The sequence below is a fragment of the Zeus faber genome (genome assembly GCF_960531495.2).
Source record: "Zeus faber genome assembly, chromosome: 19".
Classification (NCBI taxonomy): Eukaryota; Metazoa; Chordata; class Actinopteri; order Zeiformes; family Zeidae; genus Zeus; species Zeus faber.
In genome coordinates this window covers 18,351,862-18,375,216 of record NC_137206.1, presented here as the reverse complement: position 1 = coordinate 18,375,216, position 23,355 = coordinate 18,351,862, and the positions used below count along the sequence as shown (strand labels likewise).

The window sequence follows — 23,355 nt, the reverse complement described above, 5'->3', positions numbered from 1 at the left end:
GAGACACATATACGCACAACCACACAACAGCCCAACAATGTGTCCTATGAGCCAGTCACTCCTAATAGCCACACACACGGCCAGCTTAACATGTGCGGCTCCATTCCAGGACACTCCAATACAGCAGCAGTTATGAAACGCCATTTAATAAATAAATCAATTGATCAATGAATATGCCTATGAAATTAAAAAAAAATGTATATGAAATAAATCCTGAAATAGATAAATGAGGCAATAAATATATAAATAAATGTAAATGTAAATACAGAAATGCGTAAATATACTGTAGTTCAATAAATAAAAGCATAGTTTATTTTAAAAAAAGGACATTTTTCAAAGGACTACTTTTATTCATTTCAGGGGACATTTATTTCATAATTTCACATTTATTTTTTTCAGGGGTTCTCTCCCCACACCTTGGTCCCGAGTGCAAAGTCCATTCCCTGGCAGCGGGGGTCGCAGTCTTGCTTCTGTCAGGACCCGGCCTCCGTAAATTGCCTTACTCTCTGCACTCCTGCAGCGCTTATGTTTGGACACAAGGTCTGTGCCCCAGTTGACTTGGTGTTAGGGCCAACTCCGGAGCCAGAGGTGCAGAGGGAGCATGACCTGAGCTACCTCCACAACCGCCGTGAAAGGCCGCGGGAGGTGAATGGGTTAACCAGGCAGACCTTAACGGGGTCAACTGGGCTTCGGAGGCCGTGACCAAACACAAGCGCTGCGGGAGTGCAGAGAGTAAGGCAATGTACGGAGGCTTTGCACCCCGGACCCAGGTTGTGGGTCTACTCCCGGGAGAGAAAGAAGGGCCTCTTTCCCCTCCGTTGAGCCAGTGGGCTGGGCCCTCCCACTGTGCTGGAACAGCTGTCGGACGTGGTGTACAGGGTGAAGCTGGTCAAGCAGAACCAGGTGGCGGTCCTCCGCCGTGACCGGCGCTTTCCCTACTGGCCCCTGGCTCCAACCGAGGAGGTATTGCGAGCTGAGGACCAGCTCCGAGCGACCACTTCAACCGCTGTTGCATAGAGTCCTCCCCCTCTCTCCGCCGGCTCTGAATCCGTGAGATATCTACGGCCCATTAATTTGCATATAAGGAATGGAAATGGAAATGTAATGTGAAATTAAAGTCCCCTGAAATAAATAAGCGAGGCATTAGAAAACAAGTCCCCTGAAATACATAAATGCGGAATTGATGACATAAAAGTCCCCGGAAATGAATTAAAGTAGTCTTTTGAAAAACTTCCTTTTGAAATTAAAATGTCATGGGAAAATCATAGTAAAAATACACATAAGAACAATTTGCGGATTTATTTATTGAATATTGACTGAAATGGCGTTCCATAGCAGCAGTCCTCCAAGTTGTCCAAAGTCTCCGTATACCTCATGTTAAGACCATCCCAGACCTCCGACACTGAACACTGAGCTGTCATGCACACTGAAACAACACGACTGAAGGGTTGATGCAGGATTTATATAATGCTGATCGCCTGCACACACACACACACACACACACACACACACACACACACACACACACACTTCAGTGCGCATGGGGTGCATCTGTACGAATTCCCCAATTGGCCTTTCCCGGCTCTCCAACGAACGGAATGCGGTAAACACCGGCGCGCTGCCAAACTTAATGCGGCGGATAACAAGGCAACAGAGCCCGCTGATTAATAGCTTATCAAAACGGACTCCACTGCCGGGGCCTCGCAGGGGCCTCCACAGGTGGGGGGCCAGACGCAGGTGGGGCTTTAGAATAAGGAGGAGGGTCACGTGGCTCCTAAGTAGACGGGTACGGCGCGCGCCCGGCCTCCGAGCTCCGCCGCCCGGTGCCGCAGTCCTCCACCCTCCCGTCCTCCACCCTCCACGCCTGCGCCTTCCCGTTATTTACATTCCGAACACACTGTGACTGCGCACCAGCCGCGCGGCGCGACACGGCTCGCCGTGTCCCCCCCGCCTCCCCCCGCGCGGGCCTCCAGCGAGAACACCCCGTTTAGCACCGTAGAGACTAAAGCCGACGCACGGCTCCGTCGCGGAGCCTCAAACCCGGGGCGGCGCCGCCTCACCTCCCTCGCTGTGGATCTTCTTGGACCTCCGGTTGAAATACATCCTGCTGGTGAGCGGTGATCTCCGTCGGGGCGGACGGACCGCACCGGGGCGCCGGCGCGCTCACGGCTCGGCGGCACGGCGGGGGGACGCGGGCCCGGTACGGGCCCGCGGCCGCTGCGGGGGGATCATCGCCCTTCGGTCGCACCGGCGAGGGAGGAGGAGCGGAGGTTTCGCCGCGGCGGTCGGCGTCAGGAGCGGGCTCGGCCTCCGTGCTGCTCGGCGCGGGGTGCGCGCATCGGGTGACATACGTGCGCGTCCCCGACGTCTATTAGGCGCTCAGCTTTTTTTAGCCTAATCATCGCGAACGTGCGAACTCAGCCCGGGCATGAAAATTAGCTCAGGCAAAAACGGTCATTTTGTTTGCTTGTTTATTTCAAACAAAATACTTTTAAAATAAAGGCGCCACCGGCACCTGCATTTGTGTTGAATTGCCCGTGTATAGAATAATTCACAATATTATATACCCCCATCATCTTGTTGAGTTGAAAGCAATTATTTGCTTAATGTTTCGCACGACCAAACAGCTTCCAAAACGGTTTTCACTTACTATTTGAGTTTCCATTTCATTTGCATTGACGCGGTCAATGCCACAGGGCTATGAATTAAGATCGGGAACACAACACACTCGAGATTTCCAGGCATAACAAAGCTGTATTTTATTCCATTGTTTGGGACCAGCAAAGAAAACCCAAATTCAATTACATAGTAACATAATACATATTTGTTTTATTTATTTTTTTTTGTTTTAATCTCATCACATTGAACCATAATACATATTCATATTTCAAAAGTTTTGTGTTTTTCATCTTATTAAATAGGAACAGAATAAATAGTCACTTCCGAATTGGGTGGCCACAACCCTCTCCAATTCTCTGGAGGACATAAAAAAAAAAATAAAGAGAAAAGAACAAAATTATGCTTTCAGAGCCACTGTTATTGGGACATTCGGTGTAGTCAAATCCTTCAGCTTCGGGACACACACACACACACACACACACACACACACACACACACACACACACACACACACACACACACACACAGTTTGTGGCCCATCTGTTATAGTTGCAAATATGACCTAGCTCTTGCATACTGTTATTCCCTCTCCTAAACTGTTGCTGTAACCTACATTGTATCCACAGCAATGACAGACTGGGTGGACCATACAGGTAAAGAAAACACAGGTGTTCTAGAAATGTCAGTGGCTGAACAGGTAATCCGTAAACTCAAATATATAACAAGGGCCTCGTCCCTTGGAGACTAGCATTGTTCAGCATCCATTGGCGGTAAAGGCAGGTTTGGAGACAATAAACTGCTTTGTTTCTGTGTGAATAAGGTAAAAGTTATAAGCTATGGATCTAGGCTGGAACTTGACGGATTTCTTCGAGGTGGAGTTCAGAATTGGGCACTCAATTTTCCGAGGTTAAGATGTATGGTTAAGAGCACTAAAAAGTATTGTCTTTCTTATTGCACAACTTCTCATCTATAATAATCACAGATTTCTCACAGTGCCAAGTGCTTGAAAGTATACAACTAAAACGACTTACTGATTATCATCTGCCTTGGGTATTGTACTTTGAACTGTGCTTCCCTTTTGGATAGTATGGCGTGTTTAACATGGTATCCATGGTATGGATCCCTTTCCTAATTTTGATACATGTGAGAGATGTATGGAGAAGGTCAAACAAATGTTCAGCCCACCTTGCAAGTATAAACTTAAAAGGTCAAACTACATTATGGCAAACTTGTCTACTTAGAACGGCTTTTCATAACAGACTGTGAGTTATCGCTTTAAAATGAAGGTCACAGCATTAAAATAGAGGATTGCAACAGCGGATAAACAAAACTTGAAGGTTTCTTGCTTACATTTAGAACAGACAGCGCGTGCGAAAGTTTCTCGCATCAAAAACCTTAAAATACAAGCGTCAGTGAGATATTTACATCATATAATGAACAAAACCGAACCGTGTAGTCCATTTGTGATTTGAGGCATCACAGGCATCAGACATTGAGAGTAGAGACTAGATAGCAGCGGCTTTTGTAAATCCTTTAGCATTAGTGCTATCCATTGATGTGAGGCCTCTGAAGCACTGGGATGATGAGGCCAAGGATAGTCATAGGAAGGAAATGAAAACCAAAAAGAAAAGAAAAAGTACTGAAAACAAAAAGAGTCTAAAAAAATAAAGTTTTGTTAATTCTCTGCATTTAAAGTTGTCTGTTTCTTTTTATCCTCCACGCTTTTGGTTTTACCTTCTTCAGCTTGAACAGGATGAAGATTTTAAAGAGAAATTAAAACCATCAAAGCATTATGTACATGTGCCGCCCGCACGGGCATGCTCAGTTCGCTCCACATAAAACAACAGAGGTGAGTTCATTGATGAGGGGGCGAGGTCGTGGGTCAGTCCTGATGCACTGCCAGTATGGGCTGCCTGCAGATGGGGCAGGTGTTGTTCTCGGAGAGCCAGCGGTCGATGCAGTGAATGTGGAACTCGTGGGAGCAGGGCAAGCGACGCAGCTTGTTGCCTTGGGCGTACTCGTTGATGCATACGCTGCATGTGCGGCCCACTTCCCCCTCCAGATTGGCCTGACCGTAGGTGCGCGTGGCCAGATTGTCGATCTGCTCTTTAGTCAAGCCTCGGGGGTGCTCCTCGTCCTCCTCATCATTCAGCAGGAAGAAGTGTGCTAGTCGCAGAATGGGCAGAGTGCCGTTCTCCACCAGGTTGTTGGTGTCTCTGCTAGTGGCCCGCCCCTCAGTAGGACTAACTACACCTCCTACCCTTGCCTGACCCCCCTGGTCCTCCTCATTCCCCACAAGCCCCACCCTTTCCTGATCAGCACCACCTATACCTCCAAGGCCAGACACATTCTCACTTCCATGGAGCCGATAGGCGGGACTGGTGGTGGTGGTGTTGGTACCACTGGTGTCCAGGTGGCTGGGAGCAACCGTCTCAGAGTCGGCTTCCGTTTCCATGAGGGAGCTGAGCTCTCCGAAACCAGTCATAATCTGGCGCAAGATTGAACGCAAAGCAGTGGAGTTGGGCTCTCCCAGACCTGTCTCACTGATGCGCCTAAGTGGGATTCTAATGGTGCTGACGTAGGTGCGGATCCCGGCCCGCTCTGAACGAGAGATGGTGCGCCTGAACCCACCACTGTCACTTTCAAAGGTGACCGTGTTCTCTGCAACTCGGGCACGGGAACGCGTCCTGCTGGCAATGCTGTCCCGGTCCCGGTTTTCCCCGGGTCGAATCCTCCTCACCTGGAGGTCCAGCATGATGGTTGGATGGCGGCGCACGCCTGCACTGCCTGCCCCAGCCACATGAGACTCACTTTCATGGTCTCCTGCCTCTGTGACCGGCTCAGTTAAAGGAACAGGTTCTGCTACAATCTCTCCCGTCTCTATAGAAATGGAGCTAGTTCCACTGCTTGGCTCGGGGTTTTGGACGTTGGAACTATTGACCTCAGTGCTAGGCGGTGGAGTGGAAACGGTGATGGGTGTTCTATTTAAGGGGGAGCGGCTTCTCCGTGACGAGCGAGATGACGGCCCAGCCGCAGCCCTGCGGATCCGGCCGCGGGATCGAGTCCTACTCCCACGTGACTCCCGGCCCCCTGTTGGGGCCTGGGAGGCAGATTGAGGCGACACACGGGGACATTCCAGAGAAGCCGTCACCTCATCACGCCCATGCTCCAATGCTGCATTCAGGGTCTGATGTTGCAATGGCATCGTTTGATCACTTGGGGTAGAGGGCGAAATAGGGGGTGGTGGTGGCGGAGGTTGAGACTGTGAGGCTACACCTCTCCTCAGAACTGAGGCAGGGGGTTGCATAGGTGAAGAAATGACTGGGGTGCCCAGGGGGGCAGTGGCAGTGCTGCGCGTGCGGCGGGTCTGAGACCTCCTACTGAGGGCCGGGCGGGGAGTTGGGTAAGGGGCTGGCCTTGGGGTGGCATAGGCCGAAGAGCGAGGGGAGGGGAAGTAGGAGGCTGTGCGTATGGAGGTTGAAGTGGTGGTGGGAGCTGGCATTGACAAATCTGCTGAGTCAGGCGTGTCGTTATGTTCTCCGGGCTCTGGCTGCTCATGGTTGATGTTGATCTCGAGACTGAAACGGAACTCTCCACTGTTAGGGTTGGTTCGACTCACAGCACGCCATGTCTGGTTGCCACTCTGCCCACTCCGGGTAGCATTGCCAGTGCGCCTGAAAGTGTTTAGCCACTCCAATAATGAGTCGCCATTAGAAGATTCTGCTCCTGACTCTGTGGTTCCTGTAAAGAATCAACATGGTTTAGATTAACAATCAAAATTAAAAGTGTATTGACAGGTTGCTGTTTAAACAAATGCCTCATCTCCTGTAGCCATGTATTAGCTGTGCCCAACATTATAGGCTCACAAAAAGCATGTCCACCATCTACAGGCTAAACTTCACTCAGACCAACCAACATACATTTCTATTTTAAGACGGTAATCTTTATAAAGAAGCTAAATGTTAACTAATTAAACAGAATTGCTAGACCAATGATGCCATTCCCTTCCTCATCTCCCTACCTGCCCCTACTCCACCACGTCTCCCTCCAGCCACCCTCTCCTCTCCCTCACCGCTGCTGCCCTCCTGGTCTCCAGACTCCATCGCCTGCAGGCGCTGTTCAGGATGGGGCTGAGATGAGACGCGCTCTTTTGCTCCATCAAGACGCTGACGGAGCTCTTCAGCAGTCACCTCACCTGTGAAACGACATGCAAGCTGTCAGCACATCAGGACAATACAGCTATTTCTCCCTAAATCTCCAATGTGTATGTGTGGTTGGTCAAGAGAATTACAGCATATCCCGCATTTCCTAAAATGCCCATGAACATGAATTAATTCCTTTTGCACAGTATATGTTTCTCCTTACCAGGGGTGCCCAGCAGGTTGCTGTCTCTCATAAGACGATATTCCTCCTCACTCAGCTCATTAATAAAGTGATAGTATGCCTCCTCCCGTCGAAGACGCTCTGCTTGCCTTCGCCGCTCATCTCGCCCACCGGGAGGGTCCATCACCGTGGAAACCGCTGACAGAGAGATGGGTGAGGATTTGAGTCAGGGGTTCTAGCACGACCAGAAGCTTACCCGCTTCCAAATATGATCTTTTGAAGAGGCTTCACAAAGTCACCACCACTCTATTCATTATAAGAAGAAGAGTTCATTTATTGGTCTCAGGTGCTTATGCACTTAACACACATACACATGCATGCAGGGGGGAGTGGTGACCCCGAACACACACACACACGCAGGTAACGATGACAGAGAATTTTGACTTCTGCATATTCTCCCATCCCAGCTGTCCTTCCTCCAGGGGGCAGCCAGGAGCAGTGGGCAGCCCTCTCTTCGTTGGCGTCAGGGACAAATTCCTGGTGGTGGGTCCATATCGTGATCAGGGACAGGACAGGAAGTGTTCTGCATGTTTTTGATTGGGGTTATTTTATATTGGACGAGACCCATGTGAGCACGGGGAGACCATCAAAACTCCACACAGAAAGGTGGAGTTTGCAATTAAGTAAATATGCTCATTTGCCATAGAGCATATATGAAAAATCAAGACAAACATAACAAGTTCACGACAGTACAGGCTTAAGAATTAATGCACTGGAAGGGTTGTTTTAACGGACAGGACGAATTTCAGTAAAATTACATTATCAAACAACTCACCTCACAACTCATGCACCAGTATGTTAGTTACACTAACCGTCCAGGGACGCACGTTTGGTTAAATCTCAAGTCGGACAACGCCATCCATTTTGTGCCGACAGATACTGCCAGCAAGAGCTCGAGTAAAAATGTAACTGAAACCCCTTCATAGTCCGAGATCTAACATGTCAAGTCCACCTCGAATCCGAGAGAGCGGTTAAGATAATTGGTTCCATGACCCAATCACAAGAGAAGCCCTAGCTGTTAGAACATTAGCTAGCTAATCCTGGAACCCCATACAGAAGGCCATGTTGAGAAAGACAGGGAATAGAAGCAACAAAGTAGGCGGCGTCACCCGAGCTGACAGCTAATCAGCGGGCCAGGGAGGATGAAGAACGGGCCGATTGTCCAATCACTCCACCGCGGAGGAGGGCCACGGAATGCACGGAGGTCTCCATGAACGCGCAGGGCAATCGGGAGACACAAAGAATAGTACCGACAAATTTATCTTTCATATGTTTTCCTACAGTTGTACCCATTGATTAGATCGTTGGTGTTATTACACGATCACTAGAATCCGTCTACCGTATCTCACAAAGGCGCGAGCTGTCATTTTGAATGCGCAACGCAGTTAGTGCTAAAGTGACGCTAGCAAGTTAGCTTCACTTACTGTATGAACTTAGCCCACTAGGCTAGCTGGTTGGCTAGCGAGCTAATCAGCAGTCTGACGAAATCCTCACCCGAACGTATTTGGAAATACGGCTCTGCGAATCACGTCGCGTAGCCGCCGGAAAAGCGCCACGCCCCGGTTTAGTGTTTAACGTGGATGACAACAGCGATAAAATGAGTTAAGTACCTGACAAAGCAGCTGTAATATGGACGGTTTGCTCTTCTCTCTCCTCTCAAACCAAGATGGGACCACTAGTGCTGCATCTACACCGTCCGGCAGAAACAGGACACCTCGGTACATTGGTTCCTACCTATCATCTGCCTTGCGTACACACTTTTTGGGGGAAGTTCCAAACAATAACCATTAAACTGTGAGAGCGTTTGGTGCAAAACGTCTCCGCGACCACCAACGACTTTTGGCAAGGTTTTAAAATCGGGTCTCGATTAAGTTATCCTTCGTCGTAATGTATTAATGTCCGTATTCATAACATAAACAAGGCGCCTGTCTCTGATGTGACGTCGCTCTAAAGGGTTTTAACATCGTTAACCTCGATTTAAAAAAAAAATTGCTTGGACTAGTATTTTGTTCGGTAATGGGCAGTTTTTTTCCTCTAATAAAAACAAGTCGTTTGGTTGAAAGCTCGGTGTTAAAAAGCAAGTTTTACCAAAACGGAGAGAAACTCTCTGTGCGCGCCCCCCATCAACGAAACGCAATCTTTGCTGTGTATACAATAAAACAAAGGGGTTGTTGTTGTTTTTCTTTTGTATTTATCAAAATAACAATTGCAGTACATCTCGGTTATGCGCCTCGTATTATCTTTTAACTAAGTCGGCGATTCGTTGTTTGCTTTCTTTCGTTTTATACATTATATTCCACGTGGTATTCCACGCTTCCCTCCCGTTTCCTCCACAAATCGCCTCCAGTCTTCGCGACACTTTGCGACGGTGCCGTACGTCGACGCGCCGTTACCTAGCGCACCGCTGGTGAGACACCGGCTGAGGAACGCAGCGGCCAGAGAAAGCGACATTCGCGCTCGACTGCACCTGACCGGCCGACAGCTCCGCGCGTCCCGTCCCCCCCCCTCCCTTTACCCCCCCTCCGCCGCCGCGCACGCATTTCACCTCCGGTAAACTCGATGTGGAAGCTGGGCTGATAGAGAGTGTGCCAGGCCGGGGGCAGGCGACGAGCTGTTTTTTTTGTTTTGTTTTGTTTTGGTTTTTTTTTTGTTGTTGTTGTTTTTTTTTTTTTTAAACGGAGAGAGCTGGTTGAAGTAGCTCGTCGAAAAGGGGAAGGAGCGGACAATCCCGGCAGACACGGCGGAGAAGATGGACTATGACTTCAAGGTGAAGCTGACAGGCGAGCGGGAGCGGGTGGAGGATCTGTTCGAGTACGAGGGCTGCAAAGTGGGGAGAGGCACCTACGGACATGTGTACAAAGCCAAGAGAAAAGACGGGTGAGTGGGTGACAGGCAAGGCCTCCGTTTAACCCTACGTCAGACGCCCAGGGTGTTTTGTTGTTGTATTTTTGTTGTCCCCCCCCCCCCAGAGACGACGTGCGAATGGCGTCTACACGAGATGTGTGACGTAAAACTAGGCTAAGTCTGTTTATATAGCGTTTCACACAAGGCCACTCCAAAGAACTTCACACAGAGCATAGCGAATACATACAAAAGCAACGAGTAATAAAAGCATAATAACGGAAAGCTAAAAACAGGTTTAGAACCCCAGAGATAACAGGTCAAAGTGCAATTTAAACCAGTCATAGTGTTATCTGATAGCATATTTTGTTCCAGCTTCTAGACTTCAGATCAGTGATGGTAAGTAAATACGTGGGGTTGGTCAAATAGTGGTTATTTAAAAAATTAAATCAGACGGGGACGCATTCTAGATCTAGAGCCAATGCCTTGCTCAGGGGTGTGTAACCCTAACATGCCTGCCTTTAGGGTGGGAGGAAACCCACGTTCAACATGCAAGCTCCACACAGACAAGTCCCAGTCGGATTCCCACCCACAACCTTCCTGAATTTAGATGTTTATCACTTTGAATGCTGTAGTGAAGGTCATAATCATGTTTTATCAAAGTCACCTGCCCTGCCACAGCCACATATTCATCAGTAGATGCCATGTATTAAATCCATATTGGTTTATTACCAAAATTACCATAGTGGTAATTTCTATATTAAACTGCAGCCCTGCCTTCCTCTGCATTTTGATTTCACATCATTTTGGCATTTTGACAGTGTTATTTTAGTGCGGACCAGAGCCGGAGGTAGCTGGAGGCAACTCGAACGGGCAGAACCATACCAGGCTTGTTAACATGGCCCGGACACACTGGCTGCCGGAACCACACTAAAGAGCCCTAAAGTATTTAAAGATGTTTGTGTTCTCATTGGGAGACTGCTATTTATGAGGCTCTGCAGGACTTGGACCGGGTCTGAGGCGGCACAAAGCGACGGTTTATGAGATGATTTTAGGCCAAAGGGGGATCGAGGGAGGGGGAGTAACCTCTTTATTGGAGTAACAGTTAGTCCCAGTGTTCTGTTCGTCCCTCGCCAGCTGCCAGATCGGGTCTGTTTCCTCTCCAATCTATTGTATTGAGCCTCTGAGGTGAGGTTGATTACACAAATCTGAAGGTAATGCAACTCGGCCTCCTCTCAGATTCACTGTGCCAGCTGCCAAGTGCCCCCTTTTATGTTTCCGGGCGGGCGACTCTTAGGGGACCCACAGTCTGGACGCCTGCTGATGTTGCTCTGTATGTCCCTCTCTCACCCTTTCTCTCTGTAGAAAGGATGATAAGGACTACGCCCTCAAGCAGATTGAAGGCACTGGCATCTCTATGTCAGCCTGCAGAGAGATAGCAGTGAGTCTCTCTTCTTTTCTGTCATATCGTGTCCTCTTGTCTGTTTCTCCTTCGGGTTCTTACCTAATACCCAAATGTTGATTATAAAAGTACAATTACTATTACTGACTTAAGTATTTGGCATGAAACAAAACAGGCACAAATGGCCAAACAAATGAAATGAATGTGCAAAATACAATGCTTATGCAGTGTTCTAGTCATTATGTTTGCAACAAGGATTTTACTGCCTCATCTACCCGAGTATGTTTAAGCATTTGTGGTGCATGGCATTCCTCTCAAAGGCTTCCTTAATTTTCAGCTACTGCGGGAGCTGAAGCACCCCAATGTCATCTCCCTGCAAAAGGTGTTCCTATCACACGCAGACCGGAAAGTGTGGTTACTTTTTGATTACGCCGAGCATGATCTCTGGGTAAATACACACACACACACACACGCACACGCGCGCCCGCATTGTCATTGTAGGGCTAAACATATTGTGGTATTTATTCAGTATTGCAGTGGTATACATTGCATTATTTTTCTTTTCATCTGTAGTTATATTGTAATGTACTTCAGAAAATTCCATTGACTTTGGCAAAACACAAGCTCAAAATAATGTATTATCTCTTTAAAAAAATCTATTAACAACTATATGTAGATGTCACACTTTTATCCTCTTTCTTGTTTTGCACATATTTATTTGAACATTTTCTATTTTCCTTTTTTTAATATAGGGACAAAACACAGAAATGCCAAAACACCAGTTACTAACCCTGCCTCCAGTATATACTCACTCACATTCTACACCAAGCGTATGTGGAGAAAAACTGTACTTAAATGGGTACTCCAGTTTTTTGTGCTGTAGGGTACCAGTTCAGCCCAATGAGTTTTGTTGATGGTAATGTTGTGTTGCAGGGCCTTGCCATTGAGGTTTTTACCCCAGCTGACTTGAATCAGCGCTTCTCAGCTGATATTCACTACACCCGGCAGATGGACAGTCGAAAGTAATTCGGAATGTAGCAGCATTTAAAGAACAAAGATATAATTTTTAGGTTTTTATTTTCACTCGTCATAAAGACACAAGATGTATTGCTTAAATAATACAGCTTTTGAAGAGATAGAAAGTGTAAGAGCTAGGCTAGTTGATCCCTTCTGTGGCCATGCATCGAGCTAACACAGTTAGCATGCAGCCTGTCGCTATCTCGATACTGAACACCCAAGGATGAAATTGGCATTGACCATCTCGTCTGAATCTGGGTCAGTTTCCCAAAACACTGGAGCATCCCTTTGAACATGACACACATTCACACAAGATAGGTCCAGAATATAGATTAAATTGATGGTGTTTACAACTAACTAGATGTGTGTATGTGAATGTAGTATGTATGTTAGAACTGAGTTAAATTATATTTTCCTCAGCAATACTGACACCGGAGCCTGCTCCCTCAAATATGCAGGAACGCACAGCATCATTATCAGCATTACTCATACTGCCTCCAGCTGAGACGTACATTTAGGATGGCCCAAATGCAGGAAGATGGGAATATTATACAGTATATTTATAGTGCCCGCCTTCCCGAATGTACCCACACAGACACACACTAATCGGTATTATCCTGTGTTTCCATAGCATATTATTAAGTTCCACAGAGCATCCAAGGCCAACAAGAAGCCTCTGCAGCTTCCCAGAGGAATGGTCAAGTCCCTGCTCTACCAGATATTGGATGGCATCCATTACCTCCACGCCAACTGGGTCCTGCACAGAGACCTTGTAAGAGAGTGGGGCAGGGGAGGGCGGAGTAGAAGAGATGTGGGCAGGGAAGGAGGATTATGGAGGATGTGGAAGGATCACTAAATAACATTTTGTCTTACCATAGACAGCAGTAGAATTAATTTCATTTTGTGTGGTGCGGAGATCAACAGTGGAGGATGTGTGGAGATTCCATAATTGGCGCAGGATAACGGTGCAATAATCTTCATCTATCAGGCCCCCCCAGAAATCCGCTCTTTTTTTTTTTTCAGAACCGTCTATGGAGAATTAGACAAGCCACCGAATCACGGGATCCTCCAGAAAAGTCTTGTGTGTTTGCCTTGCGCTTACATTTCTGCGTAATGGCATTAAAGAACAGAACAAATCAATCAGATGTGTTTTTCAACTTCAACTCAAGTGTTCATTTTAAAAGCCTCATGTTGTCCACCAACTTTATTAATGCATGTTTCTTAAGGCTCTGTAGACATTTTTAGTCCATTAAAAAGCGATATTTAATTAATCTTTAACATGATTTATTAATGGTTGCGAGAGGATGGCAGGATTTTAGAAAATCCTCCATGGAAATCTTTTTTGGAGAAATTTTAGCACCCATTTTTTGAGGGCGTCTTTGAGCTCCGACTTTATGTTGTAGTCGTCTGCTTTATTGCATATTGATGGATGGCTTCATATATTATTTTTATGAAGGATATTGTACCCATGCCCTCTTATATCTGTCATAACGAGTAAGGTCCTTTCATCTGTTTTGAGGTATTCCTCTGCAGATGTTTTGTAGTTCTATTTAATGGTTATAAGGCTAAATTGTCGATCTTCCATTTCCATCCGCCGACTGACTGCAGTGAGACAGAAATGGAAGCCCAGGTTTTTGAGATGCAGTGGGCACGGTTTGTCCACAAGAAGGCAGCAGAGAAGAGCTTTAATTACAAACAGCATAACCCCCCCCCCCCCCCCCCCTGCCGCCCCTTTCATATTCATGTACTTCACCAACTGTGGCAAATTAATCTGAATTCCCCTCAGCAAATGCTCTCAGTGTTTAATATACAGATTATAGATTATGTTTTACATAATTTTATGTTTTTACAAATGTCTCTCTCTCTCAGAAACCAGCCAACATTTTAGTGATGGGGGAAGGTCCTGAAAGGGGTAGAGTAAAGATTGGTATGTACAAAGCGTTACTATATTTAATTTTCATCCCATTTATCAATGGCAATGGCAGTTAACATTCACAGATTATTACTTTTTTCCCCTCTCTTGTATTTCGGGTCCTTCCCACAGCCGACATGGGCTTTGCACGTCTCTTCAATTCACCACTAAAGCCTTTAGCTGATCTGGACCCTGTGGTGGTCACCTTTTGGTACCGAGCACCAGAGCTTCTACTGGGGGCCAGGCACTACACCAAAGCCATTGGTGAGCACGGAGTCATTGTGTTTCGATGTCGGTGTTAAGATCTGGACACAGGCTCATATCTGCACATTCTCCCTTTCAGACATCTGGGCAATTGGCTGCATCTTTGCAGAGCTGTTGACTTCCGAGCCCATATTCCACTGTCGCCAGGAAGACATTAAAACCAGTAACCCGTACCACCACGACCAGCTGGATCGTATTTTTAACGTTATGGGCTTCCCTGCAGGTGAGGCTCACTTCTACCTGCGCCTTAGGGTGGAACGTTTGAAGTTGTAAAAAACGACCTTCGGAGTGGTGTTTTGTGGTAATTTTCATGTTTGAATATTATACCTGGAAATGTGTGTACTAAATGTGCACTAATGAAATAGGCGTCATTGTTGAGTCGTCAAGTTATTAGTTAAATAATATTTCATTTACATACAAAATCTTCATGTTGAAATGACCCTTCTCCCGATTAGGAAAATCAATATTCTTTTAATATTCACACTCACATCCTTCCTCTGACACAGTGCTAGTTGTGCTGTGCATTAACAGCTTTGGACAAGCAATTCAAACTTGCCAGAGTAAAGCAAAACATGAATTTCTCTTTGTGTTTAACTTATAACATAGATTGGAGCTACTCGACATGAAGAAAAAACTGTAAGGTTGTCGAGACATAAGCTGTTTATCTGAAGAACGGAAGATGTTTATTTGTGGCTTCCACTGGGCCATGAGGAGATTTTGGAATTTTGGACGTTGTTTTCTTAACCCCTCTTACACAAGCACACAATTATTTACTTTTGTTGATTAAAGAGATTCAGATTTTTATATGAAGCTATTAAAGAGATCTCTGGGGCTTGTTGTAACTATGACAAATGGCCTCCTTTTTCTCCATTTTTTTTTTTTTTGTTGGAACGGAAATGTGACATCACAGCATTATGAATCAATAAAAATAGCGCTAAATGAAATAGCTCTTACAGTGGCAGCCAGTGCTCAACATGCTCCTCTGCGATGATGACATTTCAGGGTAATCCATAAAGCATTTGCATCTTTAAAAAAACAAACAAAAAAAAAAACAGACTCACCCAGCCCCTCAAAAAGACTGACACCCCCCCACCCGAGACCTCAACACTGAATAATCTGTCAACGTAAAAGGTGACGTGTCATCCTGTCCTCTGCGTTTTGACAGACAAGGATTGGGAAGACATCAAGAAGATGCCAGAGCACTCCACTCTGATGAAAGATTTCAGGAGGAACACGTGAGTCTTCAGAACAACGCCGCCGCCGCTTCTCACATAGACATTCATAGCAAGGAGCTTTTTTTTTTACCTAATGCAGTGGAATGTAATTCTTATTTATTTTTTGTATTATTTAAAAATATATATATATATATATATATATAATTTAATTATTTATTGTTTATTTATTTATTATTGGGGTGGGTTTTTTTTATAAGTAAATAAATAAAACGTTTGCTGCCATGAAGCGCATACCGTTAACCTAACACATGTTCCCTCTGTGTCACAGATACACAAACTGCAGCCTTATAAAATACATGGAAAAACACAAGGTCAAGCCGGACAGCAAAGCCTTTCATTTGGTAAGACATCTGAGCTGTGATATCTTCATATCATAGTGAATTCCATGATCCCTGGAGGTAAAACTGGAATTGTTTTTTCAAGCAGCGAGAGAAATGAAGCAAGCGTAAAACAACAAATCCATATAAAATAGCTAAGACGTAAAGTCTAGATAGTAAATACAATCTGTGTTTGGATACCTTTAATCAACCCTCAGAGAACATCAATATCATGAGGGTTGACCATAAATGAGTGAGTATTATCAATAAGTGTTTATTATGACTTCAGTACAGAAAATATAGCTCTGGGACCAATATTCCAAGTATGTATCAGTATAAGCTGCCCATCGATTTGTCTTCTGTCCCCTGAACATTTTACCGATCATCTTTGTTTCCGCTTTGTTTTTTTTGGGGGTTTTTTTTCTGTCCTTTTGGGGGAATCTTAACATTGTTGGATGTCAAAGCTTCAGAAGCTGTTGACTATGGACCCCATCCGTAGAATCACCTCCGAGCAGGCCATGCAGGACCCCTACTTCCTGGAGGAACCCCTGCCCACATCTGAGTGAGTGGGAACACACACGCACGCACGCACGCACGCGCGCACACACACAGACACACACACACACACAAATAAATCACACTACCCAGTGTCTAGCCCCCCCTTGTGCTACTGTTGATCTCAGCCCACATGGCCCCTGGAACTCTACCATGTTGTTCATGGCTTTTATTCATTTAGCTCCAAGTCATGGTAACGTCAAATTAAAGTGACAAGTCTTTTTGTCCTTTTCCCAGTGTGTTTGCAGGCTGCCAGATTCCCTACCCCAAGAGGGAGTTCCTGACGGAGGAAGAGCCAGAGGACAAGGCCGACAAAGTAAGGAATGTACGTACCTTTTACCTTATACCTCGGGCTGTTTGGGGTGTTTGTTTCACCGTGTGGCGGGCGCGGGAGACATTTGGGGATATTTTCTCGAGCTCCCTGCGTTTGTGAGCGTCTGATAAAGGCTTCTTTCGGCCGGCGTACTCATGCCCGCAGAAAAACCAGCAGCAGCAACAGGGGAACAACCACACCAACGGGGCGGGGCATACTGGTAACCCTGACAACAGCCACGCTCAGGGTCCGCCTTTGAAGAAAGTGCGAGTGGTGCCGCCCACCACTACCTCAGGTGGCCTCATTATGACCTCAGACTACCAGGTATGGGCATCTCTCTCTCTTTCACACATTTTGTATGTTCAAATACAGTCCCTGTCAATAGGACAACTGATGCATTCACTGTAGGGCTGGAAGGAATCATTGATTTCATATCGCGATTTTCAAGATTTTCACAGAAGGTCCGACTTTTAGAAGTTATATTTTTATTAAATATGTGTCTGACTCATGGTCAGAGTTTTTGGACGGATCGAGCTACTCTACTACGTACTCATGTGTCAAGTCATTGTATCCTATTGATAGTAACTCTATCTTTCCATCCATCTATCCATCTATCTATTTATCTATGTCATAAATCAAATTGCAATATTGGGGGAAAATAAACCGCAATTGGGTATTTTCTGGCTATGTAAAACTGTTCATACCCAATTCAGTCCAACGGATTTACTTTGTCTCTTCCGCGTCCCTGTCTCCTTTTAGCGCTCCAATCCACATGCTGCCTACCAGAACCCCGGACCAAGCACATCACTGCCCCAAAGCAGCATGGGATACTCCTCTACCTCCCAGCAGCCGCCGCAGTACTCCCACCAGACCCACCGCTACTGAGCCCCGCTACGCCCCTCCGACAGCACACGCGCTAACACACACGCGCGCGCCCTCCTCGCCGTCGCCACGCCCACCTGGGAGAATGTACCGGGGCATGTGGGGATGTTTTCCCCTTCCCTCTCCGCCCCGCTAAGGACGCCTTCCACTGCACCAGTCCACGTGTCTTCAAGAGCACCCACCTTACTCCCCGGCGTTAAAAACACTGCTACACGGCACAGCGAGAGCGAGCGACGTTATGGGTAGCGGGGGGTGAGGAGGAACGCGTACGCTCACTCCCCCCCTCCACCTGTTTGCTGAACAAGCGCGTCATGGCCGCGGGCTCCCGACCACGAGAGAATCCAAGCTCTTTTTCGGTAGCTAGACATAATAAAACAAACAGGAGATGGCTTGGTTAGGGAAAGCCTGTTAGTCTATCACAACCTCCCAACCCAATATCCGTTATCCAAATAAGTCTCTCTCCCCTCCCGCCCTCCGATTTCCTTCCCCCATTCAGCTCCCCACTTCCTGTTGAAATTTGGATGAGACTAAAAGCTGCTATGTGACTGCCAGCATCGACAGAGTCCCTGTCCGTCTGTTCTACTGTCTGTCTGTCTGTTTTGTGTGTGGCCACCTTACGGCCTTAGCTGAGGACCGAATTGAGCTGCTGTGAAGCATGGTGGGAGGATGTGGAGCCCCCGAAGCCGTGGTGTCGAGGGTTTTATCCAGAAAGGACAAAAAAAAAAAATTTTTAGTAGTATATAATTTAATCCGTTTCCATGGTTTTGTTTTACTGGCCAGAATGGCTGAACCGCCTGCCTTGGCAGGCCGATCCGCTGTTTTATGCTGTGGGCAAGCCTTAGAACTTCATGACAAAACCAAACAATCATGTGGAGGACAGGTGAAACATGCATTGTACTGTATTGTATTGAAATATTTTACATGAAGCAAGTATCCTGACAATAAAAATGGAAAATATTGATAAGGTTGAAATTTTGGGTCTATTGATGAACGTAATATAAGCACCTGAGGTATGTGGTCAATTTCAGTAGCTACCACTCTGTAGATAGATGGATTGATATATTAGTTCTCATATTATTCTACCGCGTAAGGGTCAAATCAAGTATGACTTCAAGCAATTTGAAGATTGTAAAATTTCAGGAGGATTCTGGAATTTAAACAAAAGATGCATCATAAAAGATGAAAAGGATTAAAAATGGCATCAGACATGGAATGTTTCAAGCGTTACCTGCACCCTGCAAAATGAGTGCCATCACACAATTGGTAATTGGTATTTTAAATCACAATTTTACACAGCATGTAGAATATGCATCTAATCAGTTTTCCTAAATGTTTTTGAAACACTGTTCACTGTATAGGTCGAGACTGGAATTTTGATAAATATGATAAATAGATATGATGACAGTGTAGTTAGAATTAATTTCAGGTCAGAGATGAAAGGATATACATTTCAGTGGAAAATCATCTTCCCAGAATAGCACAGGATGTTTTTGTTATACTTTATTGAATTTAATTGTATTTTATTTTTAAACAATGAAAACATCTTTACACATGGCGGGGGGGGGTGCATCCTTAGTATTTCACTGGATTCTACACACCACTGTACCACGCGTGATCCTCTCCCTAAAATCCCTCTCCCCGCCCAGATCCTGGAACTATTTCATTTGGCACCGTTTGAACTGTTTTAAATGTCGATGACTAAACCCCCCCACACACAGTCCCCGAACGTGTTTCTTTTAAGCCCCAAATGTTAACACGGAACGAGGAGCCCCCCGGGTTGCGCAAAAACCATAAGCCTCTTTCAGTCAGCGAGCGCTATAGTGGTGGAGGGTTCGACTCCCTTTTTTCGGATCCGGTTCCTGACATGTCACTCAGTGGCAGAAAGGAGTCGCTCGGACGCCCGACTCGTCGTGCATTTGATGCAGTGTGCGTGATGCAAGGGCGAGCGAGGGAGGACTTCCTTGTCAGCGATGGACCGGGAAATTGGAACGTGTGAACCACGACAATAATTCACTTTTGTCGTTATTATTATTATTATTATTATTATTATTGCAAAATTCAAATCGGCCACATGCACCATTTGACCACATGAATCCAGTCCTCTGTGATTCACTCCAGTGTGCGAGCTGGCGATGCTCCGTTGTCTGACTCCCGACACCCGGGAGCGCGCCCGCGCGCGTCGTCGTCTTCGCTCGCGAATCGGTAAAAACGGATCGAACGCCCACGCGTCGCCGATACCGCGAGACAAACCGGCAAACCGGCAAACCGGTCCGCGACTCGTTTCTGGGAGGCTCGTTCGCCGCGGACGGGTCGTTCCCGGAGCCTCGCGTCAAACTCGTCAGCGCACCCACCGTGACCCCGCCCTTCCCAACGCCGGGGCGGAGGCTCCCCCGCCCCTCCCCTCCCCCCCCCCCCATCCTACCCGTCAATCATATCTTTCGAGCCCTCGGATTGGTCCCGATCCCCCGTCTGCGTGACGCCGACTGGCGGAGGCGCCCGCTAAGCTCCCGCCCCTCCCTCGGCGGATCGCTCGCCGCGGCCAGACGGCTGGGGGCCGCACGGGACGGCAGCGCTCGCCGGAGTAACTAACGGGACATGCGGACGGGCTGAATTCTTCTGTCATTTCGAGCGCTGGTGAGGGCGAAACGACACCTTCTACTACAACGAACGGCACCCTCGTTCCGCAATCAAGAAAGGCCGGTGTTTACGATTGAGGGATTGGGTTTTTTTTCTTTACGCGAATGACCAAACTATACGTCCGATCGACCACTGGTCATTAGTGGTGGACCGACCCCCAGCTGGGGATAATGTATTATAATATTATATATATATATATGTATATATATATCTTTTTGTGATTTATTTATTTTCCTGCTTTCCGTTGTCTTAACTTTTGCGCGTGTTAAATACATGGTTGGTCAGATAAAATATTGAATTCGCAGAACCGGTTCTGTAAATCAACGCGTGCGACCGCGGCCAGCGATGGGCTGTTACCCCCGCGCGAGTGTGTGACGATCGGACTTAAATTCACACTGGAGAGAAAGTGGTAAACAGATGTGGGTCACGCCGTCGGTAACTAAGAGCGACGGTGCGGAACATTGATTGATCGCTCTAGCCATTGGTTTACGCCTGTGTGTGTGTGTGTGTGTGTGTGTGTGTGTGTGTGTGTGTGTGTGTGTGCGTGCGCGTGCGTGCGCGCGTGCGTGTGTGTGTGTGTGTGCGTGCGTGCGTGCGTGCGCGCATGGGAGAGAGAGAAAGTGAATCGGGGATTTAAAATGGTAAAGCAGTCCAATGTAATAACTTAGTGTTATCCGGCAGCAGAGCAGTCTGAGGTCACATCAACGTGACTGGAAGTGGATGAAGGCAATTAATGAGAAAAGTAATTGGATTATGGGCTTCCAAAAATATCAATAATTTCTGTGACTCGGTGAGTAATCATTTTTCCTTACAGCAGCTTAACAATAACATATAGATAGATAGAAAGATAGATAGATGGATAGATGGATAGAAAGATAGATGATAGAAAGATAGATGGATAGATTCAAGATTCCAGAGGTTTATTCGTCACATACATATACATACTTTCATACAAATGTGCAGTGAATTGGGGATGGATGGATGGATGGATGGATAGATAGATGGATAGAAAGATAGATGGCGAGATTCAAGATTCAAGAGGTTTATTGGTCACATACATATACATACCTTCATACAAATATGCAGTGAAATGGGGATGGATGGATGGATAGATAGATGGATTGATGGATAGATGGATAGACAGTGTTTCCAGCAGCACATATCAAAACAGGCAATTATAATAAATTAATAAGTAAAATATAATAATAATAATAATTAAAATGGAAATATGCAATTAACATTATACATATATATAATTGCAATGTAAAACAATTACTGGTATGACAAATATAAATAATAATAATGATAATATGGTCTCCTCTGTAACAACTTTAACACACATAGCCACCAATGTGTAACTTTCTTTTAGCAGGCCACCCACCCCCACCCTGTCTCCAGCACCATAGTACTACCCAATGCATAGACATTCCTGGTGTGGCTTCCTTGGTGCAGTGTCACAGTGGGAGTTTTTTTTTTTTTTTAACGTCATATTTAGGGCAGCGTAACCTGACGTAATCTGCGCTGCATTATTCACAATATCAGGACTCGGAAAGCGGCCGGCAATGCAAGAAGCCACGCCGGCCTCATCAATAGATAATGTCCTCTCCTGTCAGACCTTAATGGAGTTCTCACATCCGTAGTAAAAAAGCCTCCCCTATCTGTGTGTGTGTGTGTGTGTGTGTGCGCGCGCGCGTGCGTTTGCATCTGTATGTGTGTGGGATTGTAAGTGTGCTGGAGGAGAGCTCTGGATGTAGCCGGATGTTTTCCCTCTTTAGGTTCAAAGGACATCTGTCCTGCTGATGGGGCTGTTTATAGGCCACTAACAGGGCATCCAAGACGCTACCTGGTGGGTTTGTGAGTGTGTGTGGATATGTTCGACTGTAGTAATGAGCCCAGAAATGTGGGTGTGACACTAAAAGATCAAGAGGGAAGAGGAGACAGAAGGAGGGAGGTACAGCGGAGAAAGAGATGGAGAGTGGGAGTGAGAGAGCATGGTTGTACGCGTACGCCTGGCAGAACTAATGCGCTCCGTCTTGATGTTGCGGGCGACACATTTAGAAAGATTGAGGCGCGTGTTCAGCATTCGCCCTGGTCCGTACTCTATAGGCCTCCCTGTCGCCCTGTGTAGGCCCGAATCCCTCTCCCAGGCCCCCCTCCTGCCGCTCCTCCCCCCGCCTCGCCCCCCGCACGGGACAGAGGAGTTCTCCCTGTACTCATGGGAAGAGGACAGGGGGCCTTAAAGAAGGTCGGGGGGAGATGTGTGTGTGTGTGTGTGGGGGGGGTGGAATGCATTGGAGCACTCACACTGTTGCCGTGTGAACGGACTTCTATTGTCCCAAGAACCTTTCAATGGCTTCCCTCGAGGTCCCTACTGGCCCCCCGCCCCCCACCCCCCTCTACACACACACACACACACACACACACACTCTCACCCTGCAGCACACACACACACTGATTTTGTCCCACTCCCACAGTCTCCTTCTCACACACTTCGCCCCTCAATCTCTTTCTCAATTTCCGTCCTTCGCTCTCTCCATTTCATTCTTTCTGTCTCTCACTCATACGAGCACACACACACACACGCACACACACATACACACACGCACACACACATACACACACCCATCCTACGCCCTCATTTATTCTCCCTTTCCGCCACTTGTCCCCTGTTCCTCACCGACAGACGAGGCCCCTCCTTCCTCCATCACTCGCTGTGTTTGCCCACAGCCCCTCCTTATTTTGCCTCTCTGATGTGATTGCCATGCCAGGCAGACACAACAAGCAAAAAGCATTTATTCGTGTAATAGCCATCCATCCGTCGACGGATCCCCGTCCGTCTGCCTACTTATACGGACAGGGTTTTTTTTAATCTGTATTCCCTAATTGTATTTATTTGAAGTTGAGTGCTGAGCTGTTGCTTTAAGACACGGCCTTGTTGCCGGCCTTTGGATGGCAGCGGCTGATGATGTAATTCTCCC

At 46.8% G+C, this 23,355-nt stretch overlaps 4 protein-coding genes across 4 annotated transcripts in view; 2 read left to right on the top strand and 2 right to left on the bottom strand.

Moving 5' to 3' along the window:
* The window catches only part of atp8a2 (ATPase phospholipid transporting 8A2), a 62,397-nt gene extending 60,088 nt beyond the window's left edge, over positions 1-2,309 (bottom strand). Inside the window, exon 1 of the mRNA XM_080020410.1 lies at positions 2,061-2,309. Within this exon, the coding sequence (XP_079876536.1) occupies positions 2,061-2,103 (43 nt within the window). The 5' untranslated portion in view covers positions 2,104-2,309. The remainder of the gene's footprint in view (positions 1-2,060) is intronic.
* A 453-nt stretch (positions 2,310-2,762) lies between these two features.
* rnf6 (ring finger protein (C3H2C3 type) 6) lies at positions 2,763-8,668 on the bottom strand. The gene is made up of 4 exons (XM_080020567.1): positions 8,613-8,668; positions 6,985-7,140; positions 6,692-6,814; positions 2,763-6,360 (listed from the first exon to the last, which is right to left on the bottom strand). The coding sequence occupies exons 2-4, from the start codon at positions 7,124-7,126 to the stop codon at positions 4,502-4,504; spliced, it is 2,124 nt and encodes a 707-aa protein (XP_079876693.1). The 5' UTR covers positions 7,127-7,140; positions 8,613-8,668; the 3' UTR covers positions 2,763-4,501.
* A 940-nt stretch (positions 8,669-9,608) lies between these two features.
* On the top strand, positions 9,609-18,673 carry cdk8 (cyclin dependent kinase 8). The gene is made up of 13 exons (XM_080019863.1): positions 9,609-9,879; positions 11,209-11,284; positions 11,583-11,693; positions 12,894-13,034; positions 14,132-14,189; positions 14,307-14,438; positions 14,518-14,661; positions 15,604-15,673; positions 15,942-16,014; positions 16,455-16,552; positions 16,783-16,870; positions 17,024-17,182; positions 17,618-18,673. The coding sequence occupies exons 1-13, from the start codon at positions 9,752-9,754 to the stop codon at positions 17,741-17,743; spliced, it is 1,404 nt and encodes a 467-aa protein (XP_079875989.1). The 5' UTR covers positions 9,609-9,751; the 3' UTR covers positions 17,744-18,673.
* Positions 18,674-20,274: 1,601 nt separating this feature from the next.
* The window catches only part of wasf3b (WASP family member 3b), a 10,931-nt gene continuing 7,850 nt past the window's right edge, over positions 20,275-23,355 (top strand). Inside the window, exon 1 of the mRNA XM_080020659.1 lies at positions 20,275-20,374. The gene's annotated coding sequence lies outside the window, so the exon portion shown is untranslated. The remainder of the gene's footprint in view (positions 20,375-23,355) is intronic.